Source organism: Anser brachyrhynchus (genome assembly GCF_964034855.1).
Source record: "Anser brachyrhynchus genome assembly, chromosome: 1".
In the NCBI taxonomy this organism is placed as follows: Eukaryota; Metazoa; Chordata; class Aves; order Anseriformes; family Anatidae; genus Anser; species Anser brachyrhynchus.
This window is the reverse complement of record NC_137694.1, coordinates 196933462-196957038: the sequence shown is the minus strand read 5'-3', so window position 1 is coordinate 196957038 and position 23577 is coordinate 196933462. Positions and strand designations below refer to the sequence as shown.

The window sequence follows — 23577 nt, the reverse complement described above, 5'->3', positions numbered from 1 at the left end:
TATGAAATATTCTTATGACCGTCTGTAATTTGAGAAATATTTACTGATTATCTTAAAATAATATGTTGGAAGAATTTGATCTGATCTGTAAGAATACACTTGCATGTAGTTGGTTTGTATTTCTAAAGATATCTGATAAGAATTAGTCAAAACTTTTAAACAAGAAAACAGATTTTTATTAATACATCTAACAAGAATTATCTCTGGACTATCTGTATATAAACAATTTTTCTGCTACTGTCCCCACCCCTTTTTTTGTTTGTTTTTGAGATGCATATTCTTAAAATAAGTGTTATATCTTTCAGTAATCTCAAGAAAACTGAAGGCAGAAAACAGAAGTTGGAAGATCTTCTGAACTCTGTTGGTCAAAAAGTATCTGAACTGAAAGATAAGTATGTTGGGTTTGTTTATTTCAAGATATAAATAAAATCACTGATGAATTTACAGTATGAATAATGATATTTATTATAAATAAATGGGAGAAGTGCAGAGTTCTGCACCTGAGGAGAAACCACCCCAGGCACCAGTACATGCAGGGGGCCACTCAGCAGGAAAGCAGCTCTGTAGAAAAGGACCTGGGAGTCCTGTTGGGCACCAAGTTGAACATGAGTCAGCAACATGCCCTTGCTGATAAGCAGGCTGATCGTATTCTTGCCTGCATTAGACAAAGTGTTGCCAGCAGATGGACAAGAGTGATACATCCCCTCTGCTCAGCACTGGTGAGGCCACACTGCATCCACTTCTGGCCCCCATTACAGGAAAGACATAGACATACTGGAAAGAGTCCAGCAAAGGGCCACCGAGATGATGAAGGGAGTGAAGCACCACTCCTATGAGGGAAGGCAGAGAGAGCTGGGACTATTCAGCGTGGACAAGAGGAGGCTGTGCAAAGCATCTTGTCAATGTCAATAAATACCTGAAGGGAGGGTGCAAAGAAGACCGAGACAGGCTCTTGTCAGCGGTGCCCAGTGCTAGGACGAGAGGCAACAGGCACAAACTGGAACACGAGGTTCTGTCTGAACACTGGGAAGCACTTCTATGCTGTGCAGGTGATGGAGCCCTGGCACAGGAGGCTGTGGAGTATCCTCCTTCGAGATCTTCAAAAGCCACCTGGACATGGTCCTGAGATATCGGCTCTGGGTGTCCCTGCTTGAACAGGGTTGAACCAGATGGCCTCCAGAGGTCCCTTCCAACCTAAAACAGTCTATGATTCTATGGTTCTGTGAAATGTAACTCTCTGTACTGTGAGATGTGTACATCAGAAGAAGCCATACTTAGGCTACCTGTAGCAGTTCATCTCATTGATAAGATGGAATGCTCTTTCAAAGTATGTGTTTCTCACTACTGAGTCAGAAGCCTCCAGTGTAGATACAGCAGATGTCAAAAATAGAGTGATGTGTGTCTCACCTTTTAAATCTGAGATGACTTCAGTGTCTTTTTAGGACTAGACTTGTCCGTCTCCAGAAGGCTCTGGGGAGACCTTACAGTGGCCTTCCAGTACCTAAAGGGGACCTAACAAGAAAGATGGGGAGAGACTCCCCACCATATTTATAGATAGTATTTACTGAAGAGTTACAAATTTGTAGCATGGTGTTGAGTCTGCTATTGTCCCAACTATGTGCAGAACAAAACATCAACCACTAAAATCAAGTCATACTGTTTAAGTAGAAGAAGGAATGATTTTCAGACATTATAGTCTTTATTGGAAATGTGTTTTTATATCTCACCTGTGAATCTAAATTTTGTTTGTGGTAAGTCTAACAAGCTCATTTACTAAAGAGCAGAGGATGGTATAAAAGACAACTGTTGTTGTATTCTTCATGAACCGTAAGGGAGGGATTCATGACAAGTTCAGTAAGTTAAGCTGCCTTTGAAGTAACTGTCCATAAATTTAGTAGTTTGTGATAGCAATTTTAAACAGTAATTGTTTTACAGGTTCCAGTGTAGAACAACTGAAGCAGCAAAACTTGAAGCAGAACTAAGTAAAGCTCAGAAGACATTGAAAGCTGCAGAGGTACTGATAAATCAACTTGATAGGGAACACAAAAGATGGAGTACCCAGGTTGGTGAAAATTTTCATAACGTACTTCTTATAGCTGATATTTTGATAAGTCCATTTTTAAGTGAAATCTTGTTATATTTGGGAGAAATTGGCAACCCTTTGGACACAACTCTTCAGTCAGAAGCAGGAAAGGAAAACTCCAAGATATATATAAGCTGAAAATAGCTGCCACCTCCAGAAATTGATACCTAGCTTTCTTTGGTACTTAAGGATGGGATATATATCCCTGCTGAGAGACAGTTGCCTGTCTCTTCATTGACAGTAGAAAAAGCCTAAACAATCAGCTTAGGTTAAATGCCTTCATTTTGAAGAACTAGTGTTAGTGTTGGATGAATACTCTCACAGGATGACCAGCAGAATGGAAAGAAAGGGAAGATTTTCCTTTGCAAGTAGTCTTTTAGATACTCCATCTGCTGCAGTAAGGTCTGGGCATATTTGAACCTGAGTTTAAACACTTATAAAAATGACTCAGTTTTTCACCCTGGTACATTATCCCTCTCTTTAGAAGATTACCCTGCTCTGTTAATGGTATGGTGTAGATATATTAGCATACCTAGCAGAATAACGGATGTATTAGTCAGGTACTCATCCTATATTGAAGATGGTGCTTAATTTAGTGCTGAAAATGCTGTGTTCATCTCCCTTTAAAGTGAGGAGGTAGTAGTAACAAGTTTCTTGTGTATGTGTGTCAGCTTTTTTTTTTTGTCAGTTTGATTAAATGCAAAGGTGACATTACTTTTTCAAGTCAATAATGGCAGTATTCTTTGTTGTTTTGCTCTGCTGTATTTTTTTCCAAAATACTAGAAGAGTTCAAAGCATAGGTGGTGAAGTGCAGGTAGCTTATTCAAAGATACATGATAAATGTATTTTATCTTGTGAGTCTTCAGAGAATCAAATTTCTGAGTATAATAGATAATACACGGTATTCAGTATCTACATACGTATTTGAGTAGCATTCACTAGCTGATACTATGAGATCACATATTTCCTATTTTTCTTATAATATTATGATTTGTCCAGTTGCTCACAAGTGACAACCTGAAGTGTTCATCAAATCCGTAGTTAGGAGCTAAATTCTCAGAAATATCTGTCCACATTGTAGCTGAGAGCTAAAAAGAACTTTTCTCACATTTTCACTTACATTTTGGAGTGAGTTAGCTAAATAGAGGTACTTGAAATTCAAGGAGCGAAGCTGTCTAATTGTATTCTTAATGGCAGGTGAATTTAATTCTGACTTTTAAATGAATTATGAGAAATATTAACGTAGTTTTTATTTATAATATACATTCTGTAATTTTTCTTTTTTATTTGAAGGTGTCAGAGATAACACATGAACTGTCTACGCTGCCTAAGAGAGCTCAGTTAGCAGCTGCATTTATTACCTATCTTTCTGCTGCTCCTGAGGATCAGAGGAAAACCAGATTGGATGAATGGACCAAATCAGCAGGCCTTGAAAGTAATTGGTGTGGGTGTGGGTGTGTAAGTCAGCTTGACTGAGAAAGTGAGAAATGCCAGTGAGTTCTAAAGAACAAACTCCTTTGTCTTGGGGTCCCCATATGAAAAATGACAACATTAATTCTTATTCAATAAGTAGTTGTACATACAGATACAACTATTTCTTAGGATTATTCTGTTAATTCTTGAGATTATAACTACTTATATTTTTTTAAGATTTTGTTCCATAGCCTGTGCTTAAAAAGCAAAGTTTACATGAATGAATGCATTCACGTTAAGTGTTGAAAATTTGCCTATGGGCTCTGAATGCTTCTTGTTTTTCAGTAATCATCTTTATCTGTCTGTGTTAACAGCGCCATTTTTTTTGGTAACATCAGCTAGAAAATAGCAGTACGTTCAAGAAATAATGTAAGGGCAATTAACAGACTTGCACTCCTTTAAGACAGAATCTCTGCTGTATATAAAGTGGTGAAGGCTTAAAATGTGCAAGCTATAAATATTAGCACAAACTTATGATCTTTCATTTATCAGAGTTTGATTTACGGCGGTTCCTGTGCACAGAAAGTGAGGAGTTAGTTTGGAAAAGCGAAGGCTTACCTTCAGATGACCTTTCAATAGAAAATGCTCTTGTTATCTTGCAGGTAAACTTGCGTTTGTATCTTATCTTAGAAGTATTTCAATTTCCACAAGTTTCAGTAACATATCCTTCTGGAATTTTGAACAATTTCATTTTCAGTGTTTTATTAGCACCATAAAACATGCACAGAGAAACAAATATTTATCTAACTGTGGGTACTCCGTACCAAAAAGAAAATAAATAGTTAAAGAACATCCTTTTTATTTTTCTGCTTTTATGGTTTTCTTCCAGACGTTGAACAGATGAGAGCTGCTATTAGTCTATTACTAACAATAAACACTACTACAAGAAGTGGAAGATTATGTTCTATAAATGTGCACTTGACATATCATTTCTCACTTTTTTGGTCTTGAAAAAGTAAAAAGCTGTATGCAGATGCCTTTCAAAATATCTAGATCTGAAATCCCTAAAGCTAATCATTAGCTTATCTCTGTGATATAGGACATAAAATGCCATTCACTTAAGGCCAGTAGCTAATACCAGAGAAAATAATTTTAATAAATTATAATACTGTGCTTATAACCATGATTCAGTATTATCACATAATAGCATATAGATATATGCCAATAAATGGACATATTACGCAATTGCACATTTATATAACATAATACTGTAGTTATAATGTAGTTATTTCTTCGATCTGATAGGAAGTAAAAATATAATACCATTTAGGAGAGGAGAATTTACATTTGCCACACGTTGTTTGCTTGGATGATTAATGATTCTCACAAACCATTTACAGCTTTTTTCCAATTTAAATAAGTCTTGCTTTATCATCTTGATATTAGATCTAGCTATTACTTTCTCACTTTGATTAAAAAGCTCTTCAACAAATATGATTTTGTACTCTCAAAGGTACTTACATGCTGTAATCAAATCTTATTTTCATCTTTTTCTTAGTTAAATAGATTGAGCTCCTAAAAATCTCATTGTACGTTAAGAACTTTTTCAAGCCCTTCCTCAGCTCAAATCCTTTTGCTTGTGCAGGTATTTTGTTCAGCATCTTTTAAACTGGATTTAAACATGATATTTTACCAAAAAAAAAAAAAGACAAGAAAATAATGTTCTTATACTGTTCTTATACTGTTGTTGTTTGTTGTCATTCTGTTATTAGGTCATTAGTGTTTCTTTAAACAGTTTGTTAATGAAAAAATATTAAAACGCGCATAACATCAGTTTGGGGAAATAAAAGAGGACTTAATTCATTGTACAGTATTCATTTGTTTTACCCATTCAATTTAATTCTTAAAATAGATTTCCGTGATTTTCTGATTTTTTTCTTAGAGTAAAGTTTGCCCGTTTCTGATAGACCCTTCTTTCCGGGCTACAGAATGGTTGAAGACACATTTGAAGGAATCACGGTTGGAAGTTGTTAACCAGCAGGTCCAGTATTTACTCTTTGTCTTAGTTTTGTTCTGCTTGATATCCTCAGTTCCAGACTTTAGAGAGCAGTTTATTAGTTGTGATAGCTATCACCAAATATGAGCTCATATTTCATGAAGCATTTAATTTCTCACAGTTTTAGTTTATGGTGATTCTATCAGATGCTACTGATAATCTATTTACTCAAGAAGGAAATCAGAGTATTTAAAGTTGAGGGTCAACATTATTGTAGTTTTATTTCTACAAGCTTGTCTCTTTGTGCTGCCCTTTTCAAGAGTATCAGTATTCCCTGCTGGGAGAGAGATAGTAAAATATTTCTAAAAATATATTATTTATTTATTTATTTATTTTGTATTTGTTGCAGTTCATAGGATTTCAGGAGTATGTATATACTTCTTCCTTGTGATTTTCGTGTTTTATTATCTACATTGGAAGTACTTGCCTAGTTTTCAATTCAGGATTAAGACACCATGTCAGTTTACATGGGTGGCTAGGCTTGTTTCATTTGCACAAACATAGACGAACTTGTGGTGCCATCCTAAGGTCCCTTATTGGATCCCACCTGGCCTCAGGGTATTGCTTCAGCAGAGTGTGGGTCTTCTAGAGATCCATGCCAGCCATACGTAGGCATTTTGGATACTCACAGAAGGTACGAGTTAAGAGTTGAATACTTAACCTGCTAGCAGATTGGCTTGATTAACTTTTGGGCTTGTTGACTGCATTATCCAGGATCACCACTGACTTTAATGGAATCTTAAAAACCAAGTGTGTGTTTAGATACCTACAGGCAAAAGCCTGTATTTAGATATCTTAGTATCAGTGTGAATCCTGGCTTTAGGTCTTGATTCCTTTTTGAGGCACAGCTAACCAATAATATTTGAGATGTACTAACTAGCCAGATACATCTGGCAGACATGACACAAGATCTGTTGCAGACCTGCTTTCTTCTGATGCAGCACAAGGAGAGCTAGGCATGTTAAATTGGCTGCTTGTATGTCAGTAGCTGAAGCAATCCTTTAGTCGTATCAAATGTATTTAAATTAAATACTTGTGGCTACCATATGATGCGTGTAGTAGAATTGTTTGGTTATCCTACTGATATTTAGATTCAGATTCCTGGTATAATGACTTCCTGTGCATTCCTAAAATGATTTAAAAGTGTCTATAGAGTTTTCAGTCTTTTACACTGCTGTCAGAGTGTTGATATTTCAAAATAACATGAATCAAAGGAATTTGTTTTCATTTGCCCAGGACACCAACTTCCTAACAGCTCTTGAGCTGGCGGTGAGGTTTGGTAAAACACTTATTATACAGGAAATGGATGGAGTGGAACCTGTACTTTATCCGTTGCTGAGAAAAGATCTTGTAGTCCAAGGTAAATGACCAAAATCTTTAAAAATGCTTGTTCAAATCTTTTGAAGGTTAGATCCATATACATCATATAAAACCTAATTTTTCTGAAACTATGAGTATTACATTGTTTTTTCCTCTTTAATATGCTGCTACTATACATGCTGCTAACAATTCAGTGCATTAGTTATGTTGGAGTTGTGCTCTTGTTTGCCAAGTTGAAAAATACTGAGAAGTATTTAAAGATTTTTTTTGACTGGAGTTAGAATAAAGTGTTTTTATGAATTCTTGCAGAGTTTAAATTTTAACTTAATTTCTAGCGGCAATTTCAAACACATGGTCTTTCTTAGGAATTTTGGGCAATGAATCGACCAGAAATTACACAACTGATTATGCAGTTAGAAATCAGAATCTTAGAATGTTGATGTTGCTTTCTGTCTTTCATTTGTCTAAAGACTAAAGAAGATGCTCAGATCTATCCCTGACGTGACTTTGGAATGGGAGTGCGAGGGGTCATAGAATTCAGTGAAATGCGTCCCCTTTACTGATGCAGTGAAACAGTATAAAAACATTTGTGGAGTTCTTAGATGTAGTTATCCCCTATATGGGGACAGGTCTGTAAAATAACAAGAAGCTGTTAGTTCAGATCATTCTTCCATTACAGATGTGCTTACTTTTCTTTTTTTCTCATCAGTAGGAGCTGAGAGCACTACCTGAGTGGTGACTTCAAGGTTCTGTAGGAGGCTAGATGGGAATCTTGACAACTGTTTTATTTCACTAGCTTCTGCTGAATTTTGGAAAGCAGAAATACAGTGTTATCAGAGATACATCTCAAAAGGAATCAAATTAAGAGATGAATGTGTTTGCAGAACTGTGGAGAAAGCAGATTAAGTCAAAAATACAAGTTTATTCAGGGAAATTGCTCATAACACCTCAGGCAGCCTCTTCCATGTGAACTCTGTTAACTCTAGATCTGTGCAAGTCCAGACTAGGGAGCTGTATTTTGAAAAGCGAGAGCTGGTCATTCTTTGAGTCATCTCAGTCATTTGGCTATGAAGCGCACACCTTCTGTTTGTCAAAATGTGGAAGTGGTAGTGGAGGCCTCTCTGCATTATTTTGCTTGTGATGACTGGGCATCTTTTCACTACTTGGAATGAAATGAAGTTAAGAAAAAAATGTGAATTTATATACTGCAGTTACTTTGTCCTTGTACAGCTTCCATTTTCTGTTTGACATTTTTACAACATAAGCCTAAAATTTATTCTGATCCTTGGCACAGAAGCAAAATTGGTATGTGATTTTCATCTGTAGCAGTGTTTTAGCAAGAGATTTATACTTGGAGCATTTCTGATCTTCTGCTCCTAGTGCTAATAATAGAGAAGGACCTAACTGCCACCTCAGAAATTTCTCTGGAAGAGAAATTTTCACTTTGAAACTTTTAATGTTCTAATTCTGTTCTTCCTTCTTTTTAGTATCAGGAGGCAAAAATCTTATTCTAGTCGTGACTGTTAAAGTTTATTTGTTTCTAACACAGCTATAATGAAAATTTTCTGTGGTGGAAAGAGAGTGGTGAGAAGCCATATATATGGTTTAATTTTGTGAGAAGCATATTGAGAAATGTCAGAATCTCAATATTATAAAAATAGATTGAATATATGATAACAAAAATGAATAAATTCATTCTTTTCCACTGTGATTAAATTAAGTGTATTTACAGTAATTTACAAATTTACAGGATATTTCTTAACAGAATAGTTTTATTTTAATCTAATAACTAGATATTCCAACATCTTCAGTTTTATAGTCTTTCTCCATAACAATATCACCGAAAGTAATATTTTAATGGAATTATGATTGTATAGCAGCATCAAACTTCTGCAAGTAAATGTAACAGATTCAGAGATAAAGACTGATGTTTTGGTGTCACATTCAGAAAATATTGCACCATCTTAGCCAATATGTATTTGTGGCAAAGGTGATTTTATAGAGTGGTATACCTATGTGGCAAATTAAATGAATATGTTTAAAATAATGACAGGATTCTTAGACAAAAGCAGAATTATCTAATGTGTCTTCTGTGCTGTTTTGTCTCCTGTCATTGTTAGAAGATTTCAAATATTCATTCATATCGCTTTTACATCAAGTGCATTTTCTGCCATTTGATCTTTTTTATTGGGAGTGATAATTAAATGAACCTCGTCAATTAAATATTTTCACCATATAGCTTTCACACACCATTGCTACACTATTGCATTTTTCAGTCTAGAAATGCAGAATAGCTTATGTTTCTTAAGTTTTTATTTATTATTCTTTATAAAATTCATTTATAAATTATTCGTAAAGTATCTTTTAATCTGTTGGTCATAAAGTATGACACAAATACCATTATTTTCAGATAATTGTAGAATGACTAGAATCTAGAATCAGAGTGACTAGAATCTAGAATCAGAGTGACTATAATATATTTTTTATCTGCAGGACCCCGCTATGCTATACAAATAGGTGAAAAAATTATAGATTATAATGAAGAGTTCCGTCTTTTTCTATCAACAAGGAACCCAAATCCCTTCATTCCACCTGATGCTTCTTCTATTGTTACAGAAGTAAACTTTACCACAACAGGAAGTGGCTTAAGAGGTCAGGTAGGCATTTAAAATAAAAATAATGTAGGTATTTATAGATACATCCAGCCTTTAGTAGAAGCCCCATGGTGCAGTTTGTGTTAATGGTCACTGAGATATTTTATAGGACACAACTATAAACAGAAAAATCAGTGCTGATACTAAATTAAAATTTTAGAAGATTGTTTTTATGCACTTTGAAACCAAGTAGCAAGTCTAATAATGAAAATGGAAACTATCTCATTGACTTGAGTTACATGAGATTAATTGCTAAGCTCCTGTTTTCTGTTCAAACCCTCAGAAGTCTACTTTCAAAAGTAGACTGTAAACTGGTATACAATTAATGCTATATGATTTATTATTGTATATTATGAAATATTAAAGTACCTTCTACCACATCAAATAATCTCCTTTCTTTTTAGCTTTTGGCTTTAACAATTCAGCATGAAAAGCCCGATTTGGAAGAGCAGAAGACAAAGCTGTTGCGACAGGAAGAAGATAAGAAGATACAACTAGCTAAGCTTGAGGAATCTCTTTTGGAGGTAAAATAAATTCACCTGCTGTATCTGTTAGGCCAATAAGATAAATTTAATATTTTTATGTGTTTCAATTTAAAAAGAAAGTACTGGAATAATGACCCCTCAGAATTTTTGATTTGAGAAGATAAAAGCATTATATACTTGGGCATGTTGGTAAGAAAGAAATATAAATATGTACATCAGCCACCTTTCCTAGGTGGCTCCATTAGTACCTGTACCAAGATGATCTTATCCTACTCTTATCAACTAGATAACTTAGTGCATTCTTCTATTCTAACTCTGCATCCAGATATCCTGATGTGCTATCCTAGGAAGTATTGGTTTGACTTCTCAAAACATGCCAGGGTATACAACCTGTAAACCAGTTGCACAAAACAATTCATCACATCTTGCCCAATAATGTTTTTTTACTTAAAATATGGAAATACGGAATACAGTTTGCAGTCAGTTAAGCAGATCTGAACCTTTGATGCAGTGTCTAAAGTGCATTGCTTTATGATCACTTTTTTTTTTATTATTATATAGTAACTATTTTAATTTTAAAATATTAGGTGTGTGTTGTATTAAGGTGAGGAAAGCTCATGGCTCTTTTTTTTTTTTCCCCTTGGCTGTCTTTACAAATCTTGCATGTTAAGATGTTTTCATGCCCTAATGAGTTAATATAGTTGCAGGTATATTTGTTAGGTAATTTTTATTTTTATTTTTTTTAAGATAAAACTTTAAATTAACTGTCTACTGTGTATGAAACCCATTTAGTTTTCACTTTCAGATGAAGCCTGAGAGTAAATATTAACCAACAAGAAGCCAATTTTGTGTTGTGTGACCAAGAAATTGTATTGAAGTGTGTTTACTGAGAGCTAGAAAAAAAAAAAAGCAAACCTTAAATGCCAGGGAATCACTCATTTTTCCCTCTTCTTATTAAAAGTGGAAGCGTTTGTACAGGAGAACTCAGGAAAGAGGTGGGGCAATCAAAAGCATTTTGAAGGGATCTCATTATGAAACTGGGAATGTTGTAATCGTGAATATTTATCTCTCAGTTGGAAATGAGGACAAAATTGTATTGGGATGTTGGACTGTACTGTTTTGAGGCAAAACAAATTTATGATTGATCAGGTACAGCAAGTTACTGCAAGTAGCCAATTTCAGGCTAAATTGGTAGTGAAATATGAAGAAAAAAAAGATTTGTATTTCCTGTTGGGATGTTAGTGTATAAGAATCTGATCATACAAATCATTCTGAAAAGCTTAATGACAGCTTGTTTCAGAATTCGGCAATCTGGATTTTGAGAGTTTGGTCCTGAGTTTTATTTTCCAGCCTTCATTAATACATCATCTGAGTTTTTGGAGTAAACTTTCTAGTACCCTCGTACTCTTGGTGCATTCAGTGATTCAGAAATATGCACGTCAGCTTCTAAAATGCTTACTTTGCAGTTGTTTTTTTTAATGTAACATAGGTGACTTTTTTTTTTATAGACACTTGCAACATCGCAAGGCAACATACTAGAAAATAAAGATCTGATTGAATCTTTGAATCAGACTAAAGCAAGTAGTGCCCTCATCCAAGAATCGCTTGCTGAATCTCACAGACTTCAGAGTTCCCTTGATCAGGTAGACAAAAAAAAGATCTTTTATTGCTGCTTTTTTCCTGCTGAGAATAGTTATCTTGTGTGTGTAAATAGAGTATATGTACATCTGCAGGACAGTAAGATCAGTAACATACTGAATTCATCTTTTGAAGTAAGAGATACTTGCATAATGCAAGTACAGAAAGCATTTTCAGTACTGAAATGTCTTTAATTTGCACTTGTTACACAACTTAAAGCCTGCCAGTTTGAATTCAATTTTTTTTTTCCCAAGGACCTATTGGCAGGTATTAGGTTTTGACTTTGTTTTTTTACTTTTACCATCAGCTATTGCAAACAATATGACTGACTTTCAAGGCTCAAATGGACATTCTTGTTTAATAAATCCCTTGCTATTGCAAAAAATTAATTAATTGGTGGTGTTATTCATCTGGCATGGCTGGGTTTTGTAACACATTACAAATTTTTCTCCTGTGTCCTATTTGTTATGTTTTGAATTTGCTGCTGAGTTTTGGGAAGTGCTTTGTGGTGGGAGGAGACCTCAGTGCCCTTAGAATTAATTTCCAAGGTGTTCTTCATAACTTAAAAAACTTTTTACCCAGGTGTTTTCTGCCAAGTTTTAAGCCTAAAGATAGTATTGAAGTCTTGAGTACACGGCCCTCAGTTTGAAAAGTCGGAAGGGATTCTGTTTTCTCAAGTAGCAGTGGGAGTCATCTGAATTTTTCAACAGGGGTGAATAAATGTTTATGTAATATCCAGTAGATGGCAGCAATGTACTGTTTTCATTTGTGTGTGTGTATATATATATATATATACACCATATATATATATGCTTTTTTTCTTTTATCCACAGGAGAGAGACGCCTATCTCCCTTTAGCTGAGAGTGCTAGCAAGATGTATTTTATTATCTCTGACTTGTCCAAAATTAATAATATGTACCATTTTAGTTTGGCGGCCTTTCTACGGCTTTTCCAAAGGGCCCTGCAAAGCGAGCAGGTATTTTCTCTTCTTCTAAAGCTGTGAGTGCTGCAGATGAATCACTCTGTTTTGATCCTTAGAATTTTTTAGTTGCTCTGAACGTTTTTAGGGAATAACGTATAATAAGTAGTGATGCTGAACTGTTGTGCTTTACATATTCAGAATATATACACATGGATTTTTTTTTTTTGCCATTTACATTACATATAAATTGTAAAATTGCTAGGCCATCTAAAACCAAAGTTGCTCTTATTTGTTATTTCAGGCTTGTGCCTTGTCTAAGGTGAATGAATTAGGAAAAGCAAGTTTAACTATAACTTCAGCTCATTACTGCAGGCTTTATTTAAACAATCTCCAATTAATTCTACCAACAAGGGTTAGAATAAGAAAAGACCTATATTTCTACATGGTTCAGTTATTGGAAGGAAGATAAAAAACTGTTTTTATACAGTCTGTAAGCATGCACGTCTTAGGAAAATGTCACTTTTACTTTTCTGTATTCTCATGGCCATTACATTTTTCTTACTGAAGTGCAGAATTATGGATTTATCCTTTGTCACCTCACTCTTTAGATGTAAAAAACCCACACTGACTAATGATGTGCTTTCTTTTTATTGAGCATCTCCAAAATTCATCTTTTTTTTTTCCTGTTTGTTTCCACTTCAAAAATGAATTCACATGCCTTTTATCATGTCACTTTGGATTGCCCTTTATTCTCATGTCCATGCTTACAACATTCCTTCAGCTCCAGTCATTAGCAGAAACGTCCTTCCAACAATGCAAACTTGCCTTCTTTAAGGTTTTTTACCCATTCCTTCTTTTTCACAACATGAAATTTCTAACTTCTTGTTTAGTTTCACAACCTTTCATAATTTCTTCCTTCCTTCCTATTATGATAACCTATTTAAAACTGAACTTCTGTCTTTGCCACTCATGTCCTCCTTTACTTTCTTTCTTTTTATTCCTCTATTCCCTTCTGCATTTTTCCTACACTTTTAGACTTAGGGAAGGGGTTAACAGCTTGTGAATCCACATTACCCTCCTTTATAATCTCCAGAAAGGTAGAAAAGAATTTGTTTCAGATAAACCTCACAGTACCTGTAAAACCCCTTGTAAACCTCCTTTTATATCTTCACCCCTTTTTATTCCCTCCTGTTTCTATTCCTCCTCTTGCCCCTCCCCACTTTATTTCCCCTGGTGAAATTCACTCGGTAATAAAAGATCTCTTACTTCCACATGAATTTTAGAAATCCAAACTTTATTTTTAGGATTCAAGTAATACTGAAGAAAGAATCAAGCTGCTTATTGATGCATTGAAACATACAGTGTATGAATATGTTTGTCGTTGTTTGTTTAAGGTAAGATTGTACTTTTCTGGCTTTTATATAGTGCACTGGGCTTGGAAGTATTCTTTCAGCAACCAACACTGATCTAGTTCAGATAAGCAGTATTGTGTCAGTACATATGCAATACATGTAAAAAAAACTTGCACTTGTAACATTTAGCATAAAAAATTGAGGACAGAAATTTAGACTATGACAAAATTAAGGTTCCTTATGCACATTTTTTCCACAGAGCAGTGTTCTAATGGGTGAGGCTATTCTCAGTGTAGTCATATTTCTGCTTTACCTCCAGTTTCTCATCTCTCTATCATTCTGTCTACATAGCCAGTTCCAGGCTGCTCAGTATTTAGAGTACTCTTCATTCTGTTTGGTCTTATGTCTAGCATTTCCAAAGTATAAGTGTTTGACTTAGCTGTCGTGGTAAGGTTGTGTATGATCATTACTACTCTTTTTTAAAAAGAAACAACAACAAAAAAAACAACAAACCCAAATCATTATAATATTTTCTTTCCTCTTTTCACCTCCTGCCCCAAATCTCTACTGTATAGCTTCTTTGTTTCTCCATTTTTCTCTTGTTCCTCCATACAATGTTCTTAATGTATTTCTTGTTTGTTCTGCATGTCTGTCAGATGGCTTTTCTCTTATTGCTTTCTTGGTGAAAACCTAGGATAGATAGGCCCTTCACTTCCACTTTTCATTTTCACTTTCACCTGGAGCAATCATAACAGGAGGCCTCATAGTATTAGGGTGAAGATGACACAGTAGGTCTGCATAGACCATTTGAGCAGTAGTAGAAATGATGCAAGTCTGAAGTTTGGTAAGTGAAAATGGATAGATCTTGGAAGATTTTACCCCCTCCAAATCTAGCAACAGTACATTGAGGATGCAGAAGTAGCAACGTTTCTAAGGATTTTGATTTATCAAAGTTCAGCTGGACTCTTATGTAATATTCGCATAATAATTTAATGTCTGTGTTTGAAGTGGTGACTCTGTGAAGTCTTCCAGTAAGTCATCACATCTTTTGAATGTTGGAAGGCAAGCTATTTTTATATGTCAGAAAAGATGAAAGATTTCAAAAACAAGGTGCAGATAGGAGATTTCTCGTAGGAAAGATTTTCACCATGAATGATCAGGCCAAGGTTTAGAAGATACTGGAAGTGTAAGAGTTACAATGCAGCTTCAGACTAATGATGCATCCTGCTTAGTATCCTGCTCTGATACTGGATTTAGAGAACTAATAAGCTCCTCATGCCGTCGGCTATCTACTACTAGTTCAGCCTTTTATTCACATTTTTAAAGACTACTGTGGCACTGAGGCTGTACTAGAGTCTTCATATATTGTATAGCTGATAAAATTTTTACATCTATGTCTGAGGTGATGTATCAGGCATGTAAAAAGGAATCTGGATGAGAAAACAGTAATAATGAAAAGAAAACAAAAATAGTTTGGCCCTCTTGTGTAATTTTGAACCTAAAAATGTAACAGACATTAAAATGAGGAAGACAATATCAGTCAAGTAATTCATCTTATACTTCATAACATGTACGTAATATTTCCTAGATTATGCTTTCTCAAATTTGGTCCCATCTCTTCTGATGTCTCATGCAATTCATTTTTCAGTAGTAGTCTTGGGAACCTAATATTCTTCGGAGACGTAAGTCTCATCGTCATTAAACTATTTTATGATATTTAAATAAGAAATCATTTTAGATCTTTGTCTTAAAGTTTCAGCTTAACTTTGTTCAATTATTTAAATAAATAATTTTACATTCATCAGTGTATTCATAGATAATATACACAATAAGATACACAAAAAAAGAATGCAGTTCTCAGAATCACACAATGGTTTAGCTTGCAAGAATCCTGCAAGAACCCCTACTCAAGCAGAACAGGTTGCCCAGGACCATGTCCAGGTGACTTTTTATGAGCTCCAAGGAAGGAGAATCCTTGGGATGTATCCCCCGATAATCGTGGTGACCGTTAGCCCAACTCTTCAGTTTATCAACATCGTTCTTGTACTGGGGGACTAAAACTGAATGCAGTATTCTACAGATGAGGTCTAACAACTGCTGAGTGAAGGGTGGATAATCAATTCCATTACTCTGCCAACTATGCCCTTGTTAAAAGAACCAGGGTTCTGTTGGTTATCTTTGATGCTAGAGTACTGTGTTGGCTGATGTCCAGCTTCCTGTCTCCCAAGACCCTCCTGAGTCCTTTGCAATCCACTGTCTGTATCATTACAAGGGATTCTTCCTTCTCAGGGACAGGACTTACACTTGTTTTACACTTGTGTTACACCAATTTTGCAAAGTTCCTGTCAGCCACTTCCTCCAACCTGTCCAGGTCTCTTTGAACGGCAGCCCTGCCTTAAATGTACTCACTGGTCCCCCCAGTTTGATGTCACTTACAAACATGTGGTAAGATGTTACAGATTGCAGAGACTGGTTCATTTGCTGACATCAGTATCATAATTTCTGTCATCTGAAATACATGTTGTTATTTCTTCCCCGAATATAATATGATGAAGCGGTCTTCATCTAAACTTACATACTGGAATGTGACACGGCTTATCCTTACAGACCGGTTTCTTCAGTTGTGGGGAGGTATCATAGTGGATTTTCTGTTTAATTCATGAATTCAGGCATCTTTTTTTCAAAACCAGTGTGCAGGACTGGTAAATGTTTGAGGCGCTCTCTGATATGCAGACAAAACATGACTAGTGTGCACCTCTGGGTCCAGGATAGCAGTGTTTCTAGTGTGCCTAGATCCCTTGTGGGATCTGAGTTCAGGTGTCCACCAGGTGGCAGAGCCATCACAACATGTGGATGTCCATTCCTGTTCAGGAATCTGTGAGATTTGGTTTTACAGCCCTTAACAGGAAAAGACTCTGGAGTTGTTGAGTATACACTATTGCCCTTTTGTTTTAAGGATTACATGGAGAAAGTAAGAGGATTCTCATGTAGATGCCCTTGAGCTAAGGACAATCAAGCTGTCATTTTGAGGTACACATAAGGCATAGTATGTGGGAAACCACACTGTGGAAAATTCAAACAGCGTTGTTTAGAAGTCAAAAACAGAATTAATTTCTATAGGAGTGCAGGGGTGTTGTGTTTATCAGCTGAGACTGCTAAGTTCTGCAGCTTTAATACAATGCTATGCATTGTGTTCTGTTTCCTTCTCTTGTTCTTCCCTGTCACCTCTGCTTTGTATTTTTAATTACATTTCACCTTATTAAAATGAAAAGAGGTATCAGCTTCAATATGCCTTATGCTAACTTACATTCTAATGAAATAAAATGTGTTTATCTTCTACTGTCTGGTAAAATACATCTTCCAGGTTACAGGACAGTCCTTAGAAATCTGATGTCTCGATCTAGGTGTCTGTGCGCTCCAGATTTTAAAGAGTATTTACTTTCAGTGTTTCACATCAACTTCACTATGTGGTAATCTGTGCTTAACAGTACAGCTTTGGAAAAATACATCTGTTTGTGAATGTTTCTGTCTATGGACATAAGAATCCCAGTTTTAATAAGCCAATATTATTTTCATAAATATTGTTCTAAGTGTTTGTGTGGTGTATTCAATAGTTCCAATGAATCCTTGCTCCTCATTTATTGCTCCAGTGCTCAAAAACTGGCTGAAATTTAAGTGGTGCAACAGACCTAGGATTTTTTTTTTCCAAATTTCTGTCTTCTCTGGTGGTTTTGAAGCATTTCCTGTCTATAGTTTCAAAAATAATGGGTTCTGTTTAGTATGATTGCTTTGTTAAAAATACCTGTTTTTTCTTCTTCCCTTGAATTTTAGATGTAGTTAGATACAGGTTTCAGGTCAGTGTTTCTCTCAAAGTTGCAGAAGTAATTAGCAATTTGGAATTAAGATGTGTCATTAAGTCTCTGCTATAGAATTCGAGCTGTTTTATTAATAAAATTTTCTTTATGCATAAGAAAGCATAAGAAAGGTGATGTCTGATGAACATACAAATGCAGTTTTTTCTGCTTTTGTTTCAGGCTGATCAGCTAATGTTTGCTCTGCATTTTGTACGAGGAATGCACCCTGAATTATTTCAAGAGAATGTAAGTGCTAGAGAAGAAAATTCCCCAGTTCCCTCAGCCACTCCTCATAAGACCTTCATGTTCCTCTCCTTGGGTCTTAGATTAATGCTGATGGCTGATTAGCACAAGTCAACATTTAATTATCCAAAATACCTACATGGAAAGGAGATACAGAGCCTGCAGGACATCCATGGCTTTCTATAGTAGCAGAAGCTGAAGGCCAGAAGGAATACAAAACGTCAGTAAATACCAACTTGCTAGAGTCAAGTCAGTAAGGGGAAGAATGTAAACACCAGATAATACATTTGAAGCAAGTAACGGAACTTCATTATATGAAGGATGTGGATTTAATGAACAAGGTTGAAACTTTTTGATGTTATGAATGCACTATAGTTTTATTGCAGATGTATGGATTGACTAAGTGAAATCCCATAGTCTGTGGGATTCGTTTCCTCAGTGAAGCTGCCTGATAAAATTAACTTGAATTTGTCATGTTGGTGGTAGTTGTGGTTATTCTTTATTATTAGGACTATCCTAATTCATATACATTACTCATCTTCAGCTTCTGAAAATACTGTTTTATCTTCCTAATCGTTGACTTTATAAACTCATGAAGGCAACAAATTGGAAATAGTTTTCTGACTAAACTGAAGCTTGACTGCCTAGGCTTCTTAAGTGCTGTAGGTACTGATTTCTTTGTTGATTGCTGTTGTTGAGCATGTATTTCCATCAGCTGTTAGAGTTCTTAACCCACTTGATATAGGTTACATGTAATGCACATTCCTGAGTACTCAAGTATCCAAGTATCTCAGTACTCAAAAGTCAAAACAGGCAAATAATAATCCTCTTACTTCACTGAAAGGTAGAAATTATTTTCATTAAAATTGCTAAGAAAAGAGTGCTTGTGCAAAATATTTATTGAGGAAAATTAAGGTGAAGTGGTTATTATTCCAAGATATTTATTTGAAAGCTTTTAATGTGGTGAGAATAGAAGTCACGTAACTGTGCTGCTAGAGAATTCAATATTCCAAGTCCCTCTCCCAAAAGAATTTGACCTATTGTGCTTATGAATTTTTTGGTAGTGATAAAAATTTTTCTAGCACAATGTTTAGTAAGAGATAAAGCATTCTAATGTTAAGACACTGTCTTTCTGAATTAATGTGTATAGATTTTTCTGAGGTAGTTCTACATGGCTGCACATATACTGTTTCTGCTTTTCTATATAAAGATATTACACAATTTCTGGTTTTAAAACAAGGGAAACTTCATGAATTTTTCTGTACATGAGTGTTTATTAATGGGAGACGATCATCACTTAAAATTGAAAGAAAATTAATTCAAGACTCAGCTAGATCTATGGGTGGCAAAAGATTATATCAGAGTAGTTTTAGTTGATTGGAATTTTTATTTGGAATGTTACAATGGTCTTTAACAATAAAAATAAAGTTTTCTTTTATCACAGATTTATAGATACTGACAATGGAAATTTTCTATGCTCTGGAGGTTTATTAGTACTACCTCCAAATATAGGGTTATATAATCTGTAGCATGTTTTTAAATACTTATCTAATCTGTTTAAAAATGATTAAAAGCTCTCTTCCTGGATACAAATACTAAGTCTAAAAGATTTAATCATTATATTGCCTCACCTGACATTACCCCTTTCTTAATGCAACTAAAGGGTTCATAATACCAACCTGTTTTACTAAGTACTCCTTTTGTTCTAGTAACTGCATTGTTTGGTTGCTATAACATGAAACAACACTGAAAAATTAGGTCCATATTCTATGGGCCTACTGATAACTGGTCAGGCAGTATGTGTGTCCTTGTCAGCCAGGCGTGTTACTCCTTGAGAGTCTGTACATGGATGATCTGGGTGGAAGCTGTGGGTCTTGGAAACTATAAGGTTTCTCCTTTGGTTTATTTGCTTGTAAAGCACTGCAATCCCATAGCTTGGATGCTACAAAAGGGACATACTGTTAGTATTATGTGGAGTTTAAAAAATGTTGTATAACTCTTTCAGAATCTAGGTTTTAATTGTTTATCCTCTGAATTATTTCTGTTTTGCCTATATGCTACTACGCATTATTTTTTTATTCTTAAAGATGTCTGGTCATTTATCTGAGTTGTTCATTTATTCCCCCTAGGAATGGGAGACTTTTACAGGTGTGATTGTTGGAGATACCGTAAGAAAATCAGTAAGCTACTTTTATTTGTGTATTCTGGAAAAAGTAACATCTAATTAAATCATGAGAAGTTAAGATTATGTGCTTTCTACATTGTTTTGTTAATTGCATTAATACTTGAAAGGAACAGATAACCTTTCACATAGTAATATTATAAACCTTTTTGAATACGGCAACTTGTTTTCTATGCATATCTTTTTTGTTTTTGCTGCCTTTTTTCTTTTTATTACTGTTAGCACGATTGCTATTCATTAAAATTCAACAGTATATTTTAAAAGGTTTTAAACCCTTTTCTGTAACTAAAATAAGTGTTTCTCAATCCCTCTTTTCTACAGTGTCATACATGAGTTGTAGTCTTTGCATGAGTTGATGCGATTGTCCACACACTTTACTACATTTGATTAGCTTTTTTCCAGAGCCTCAGTTCCGCATCTGGAGATGTACTTACCTACACCTAGTTTACATAAGCTAGAAGCATCAGTTGCTTGCCTGATTAATTATGCTACAGTTACTAAGTGTCCTTCAATTCTACAGAAGCTGTATATTTTCAAAATAATCCTCCAGTAGAAAAGGGTAGAGAAAAGAAAAAGCTAAGCATTTCCTAGTCTTAGCCATTATAGACATTCTTTGAACCAGATATTCTGGCAGTTTTGAAAGGGGTGTTAAGAAACCTGAGTTTTGTCTCTGCCTCTTCTGTTGCTAATCTCTCTTCTTTTGGTCAGGGTCAGGCTAGCTTATTTCCGTCAGTGTTGGCTGCAGTTTTCATTACTCCCAATTACTTTTAACCTTTAATCTTATTTACATATCTATATCAGGACAATGCAACCAGTTCTGAGTTGTTCCATAGCTTTCATCATCCTTGTCAGCTTTTATGCATCTTTTCTGGTTCTGATGTATACTTTTGGAGATCTGTGGGATCAGATGACAGGGTACGATTGTGACTCATATGGTGGCATTGTCCTGTAGTGAATGCAGAGCTTCCTGATGAGGGAGATTCTGCTGCAGCTTAGACTATATTGTTGTTCATCCTTAGAATTTCCTCCATCCCCAACAACTAAGAAATAGAAACATAAAGCTATGGCCAAACTTTACTAGTGCAGAGTTGTCCAGAATGATACTTTGCCTGTTGAATTACCCTAGAATTGCCCTTTATGTGAAGAGCCATCCTCTTCATGACTGTGAATAAATGTAATTGAGTTATTTTTTGAAGTCAGTTGATTGGAGTGCATATGCAAATAGTCAGTCATTTGGGTCACTTGTCTTTATACAAAAGAAAACTACTTAGACTTGAGCGGGACTTACAGATACACTAAATAATGACATTTTCAGGCTCAAGCAGTTAAGCAAAACTTGATGTGAACAGTGTATCTCTAAATTGGTAGCTTTTGTTTCCTTATGCCATTTATGATTTTAGCAACAGTACACAGAAGGATTCCTGTTATGAGCAATATTTTTTATTAAAAGTGTGGGTTTTGCAGTCTTTCCACTGAATATAGTGGTTCACAAAAAAATGTGTAACTTATATGTCCAATGTAACTTGTCTCAATAAGGATTCACAAAGAAGTGCTCGTGACCAGATTCCTTCTTGGATAGAACAGGAACGAGCCTGGGCAGTAGCATCTTTGAAGGTATACATCACATGGCAGTTTGAATTTACCTTAAAATGTCTTTGGTTTTAGCAAATGTAATTTGAACTTGAGTACTCACATATGTATTTGTCAAATGGAAGCATTTTGTTATATTATATTGTTACATCTTACAGAAACTGTGATATATTATATACCCCTTTGAAAAAAAATCTAAGTTGATTTGTTATTTCATCTGTTCTGAAATCTTTTGTGTGCGTCTCTACCGAATTTAACAATGATGTGCATGTGAGCGAACATATATTAGAAAATATTTTAAGCCTACCCAAAATATTACAATTTGTATAAATTGAAAAATATGCAAAGGAAAATTGCAAATACTTAAATTACAGGTTACTCTTGTATAATGTCTTTTCAGAAACCACTTTATATTGTATTAAAATCCATAGGTCTTTAATTGGGAAACTAGTTTTCTACTTACCAAATTTTTGTGCAAACACTTAGAGGTATTTCAGAGTTTGTAATTGCTCAGATCAAGTAATTTCATATTAAAACAACACAACACTTTCTTGGCTTTGATTCATCCTGCAGTGGTCAATGTTGAAATCCTTTCATCTAAGGACAACTATATGAAAATATTAGTCCCTGAAATTCTGTCCTAGCTTATTCTCTTCCTCCGTGTAGCTCAGCAGCAAGGCAAACCTGAGCAGTCTTTGGCAAGGACTTTTGGTGCTAAATATACAGATGATTATTTTTCAGTTCTGTTCACCAGACATAAAAACAATTACAATAACGGTGTGGCAAGCATGATTGGTGCTCACTGTTTTTTTTAATCCCTAACTAGGTCAATCAATAGCATGCACGAATAGAAAAAGATCCTTGTCGTGATGAAAGGGAGGAATAAAATTAGGTAGGGCCCAAAGTTTGAAATTGAGCCTAGAAGTTTAAAAACTAAAATACAGAGCAAATACAGACTTAACATTTGCAGAAACTAGGTAAACAAATGGTTAATTTTAAGTTGTAACCTTTTGTTTTTGAACTGCAAGATTAAAATTGAATGGAGTTACATGATACACACAATTATTTACAGGTTTAGGATCATAGTGGTATTTGTGAGTGACTTAAAATATACGATGTCTAAATGACTATTCTTTATTGTTAAACATGCATTATTTATTTTGTAGATATCTCTCCCAGGTCTCTATCAGACACTGTGCCTTGAAGATGAAGATCTATGGCATGCTTTTTCTCAGAGCTCTGTTTGCGAGCAAGAATTTCCATCTACTATTGTAAAAAGAATTTCTTTATTTCAGCAGGTAATATTCCATATTAAATTATTTAAAATTAATTGTGATTTCAGCATTGATAGTAAGTTTTACATCTTAGAAATTTAGGCTTCAGACCTGGTTGAATTATAAGCACTGACAATATCTATGCTGTCTTATAGCTCAACTAGTTTATTTAATCTAAGGTGGTTTTTTTCTATAATATATGCTAAATTCTCTCATATCTAAGTCTTCTTTGTGTTAGCGTATTGGCTGCAACTGAGCATATGCTGCAGGGTAACAAGGTCTCTGTTAATACTCACAGAATTGATTTTATGAATAGGTATTTAAATTATTTCATGGTTGCTTTGTTACTGCAAAATTTCTCAGCTTGTTGAGCATCATTAATTTAGATAATTGTTAAATGCAAACTCAGACACCTGACTGAAAATCATAAAATGCTGTAGCAGCCACTGCTTATTAGAAAAGTAGTCTTGAAATTCTACTCTTCCTTGATTAAAAAACTCACCAAGAATG

General features: G+C 35.0%; 1 protein-coding gene across 9 annotated transcripts in view; it reads left to right on the top strand.

Moving 5' to 3' along the window:
* The window catches only part of DYNC2H1 (dynein cytoplasmic 2 heavy chain 1), a 165174-nt gene that overhangs the window by 59903 nt on the left and 81694 nt on the right, over positions 1-23577 (top strand). For all 9 annotated transcript variants that reach the window (XR_013945208.1, XR_013945209.1, XM_080576938.1 and 6 more), the window contains 15 exons: positions 306-392; positions 1936-2062; positions 3377-3518; positions 4049-4158; positions 5439-5537; positions 6789-6912; positions 9366-9529; positions 9931-10050; positions 11520-11654; positions 12483-12626; positions 13877-13966; positions 17959-18024; positions 20151-20201; positions 21740-21817; positions 22960-23091. Coding sequence is in view for 7 of the 9 variants with exons in the window: in XM_080576938.1 (XP_080433064.1) it covers positions 306-392; positions 1936-2062; positions 3377-3518; positions 4049-4158; positions 5439-5537; positions 6789-6912; positions 9366-9529; positions 9931-10050; positions 11520-11654; positions 12483-12626; positions 13877-13966; positions 17959-18024; positions 20151-20201; positions 21740-21817; positions 22960-23091 (1669 nt within the window). In the remaining 2 variants the exon portion in view is untranslated. The remainder of the gene's footprint in view (positions 1-305; positions 393-1935; positions 2063-3376; positions 3519-4048; positions 4159-5438; positions 5538-6788; positions 6913-9365; positions 9530-9930; positions 10051-11519; positions 11655-12482; positions 12627-13876; positions 13967-17958; positions 18025-20150; positions 20202-21739; positions 21818-22959; positions 23092-23577) is intronic.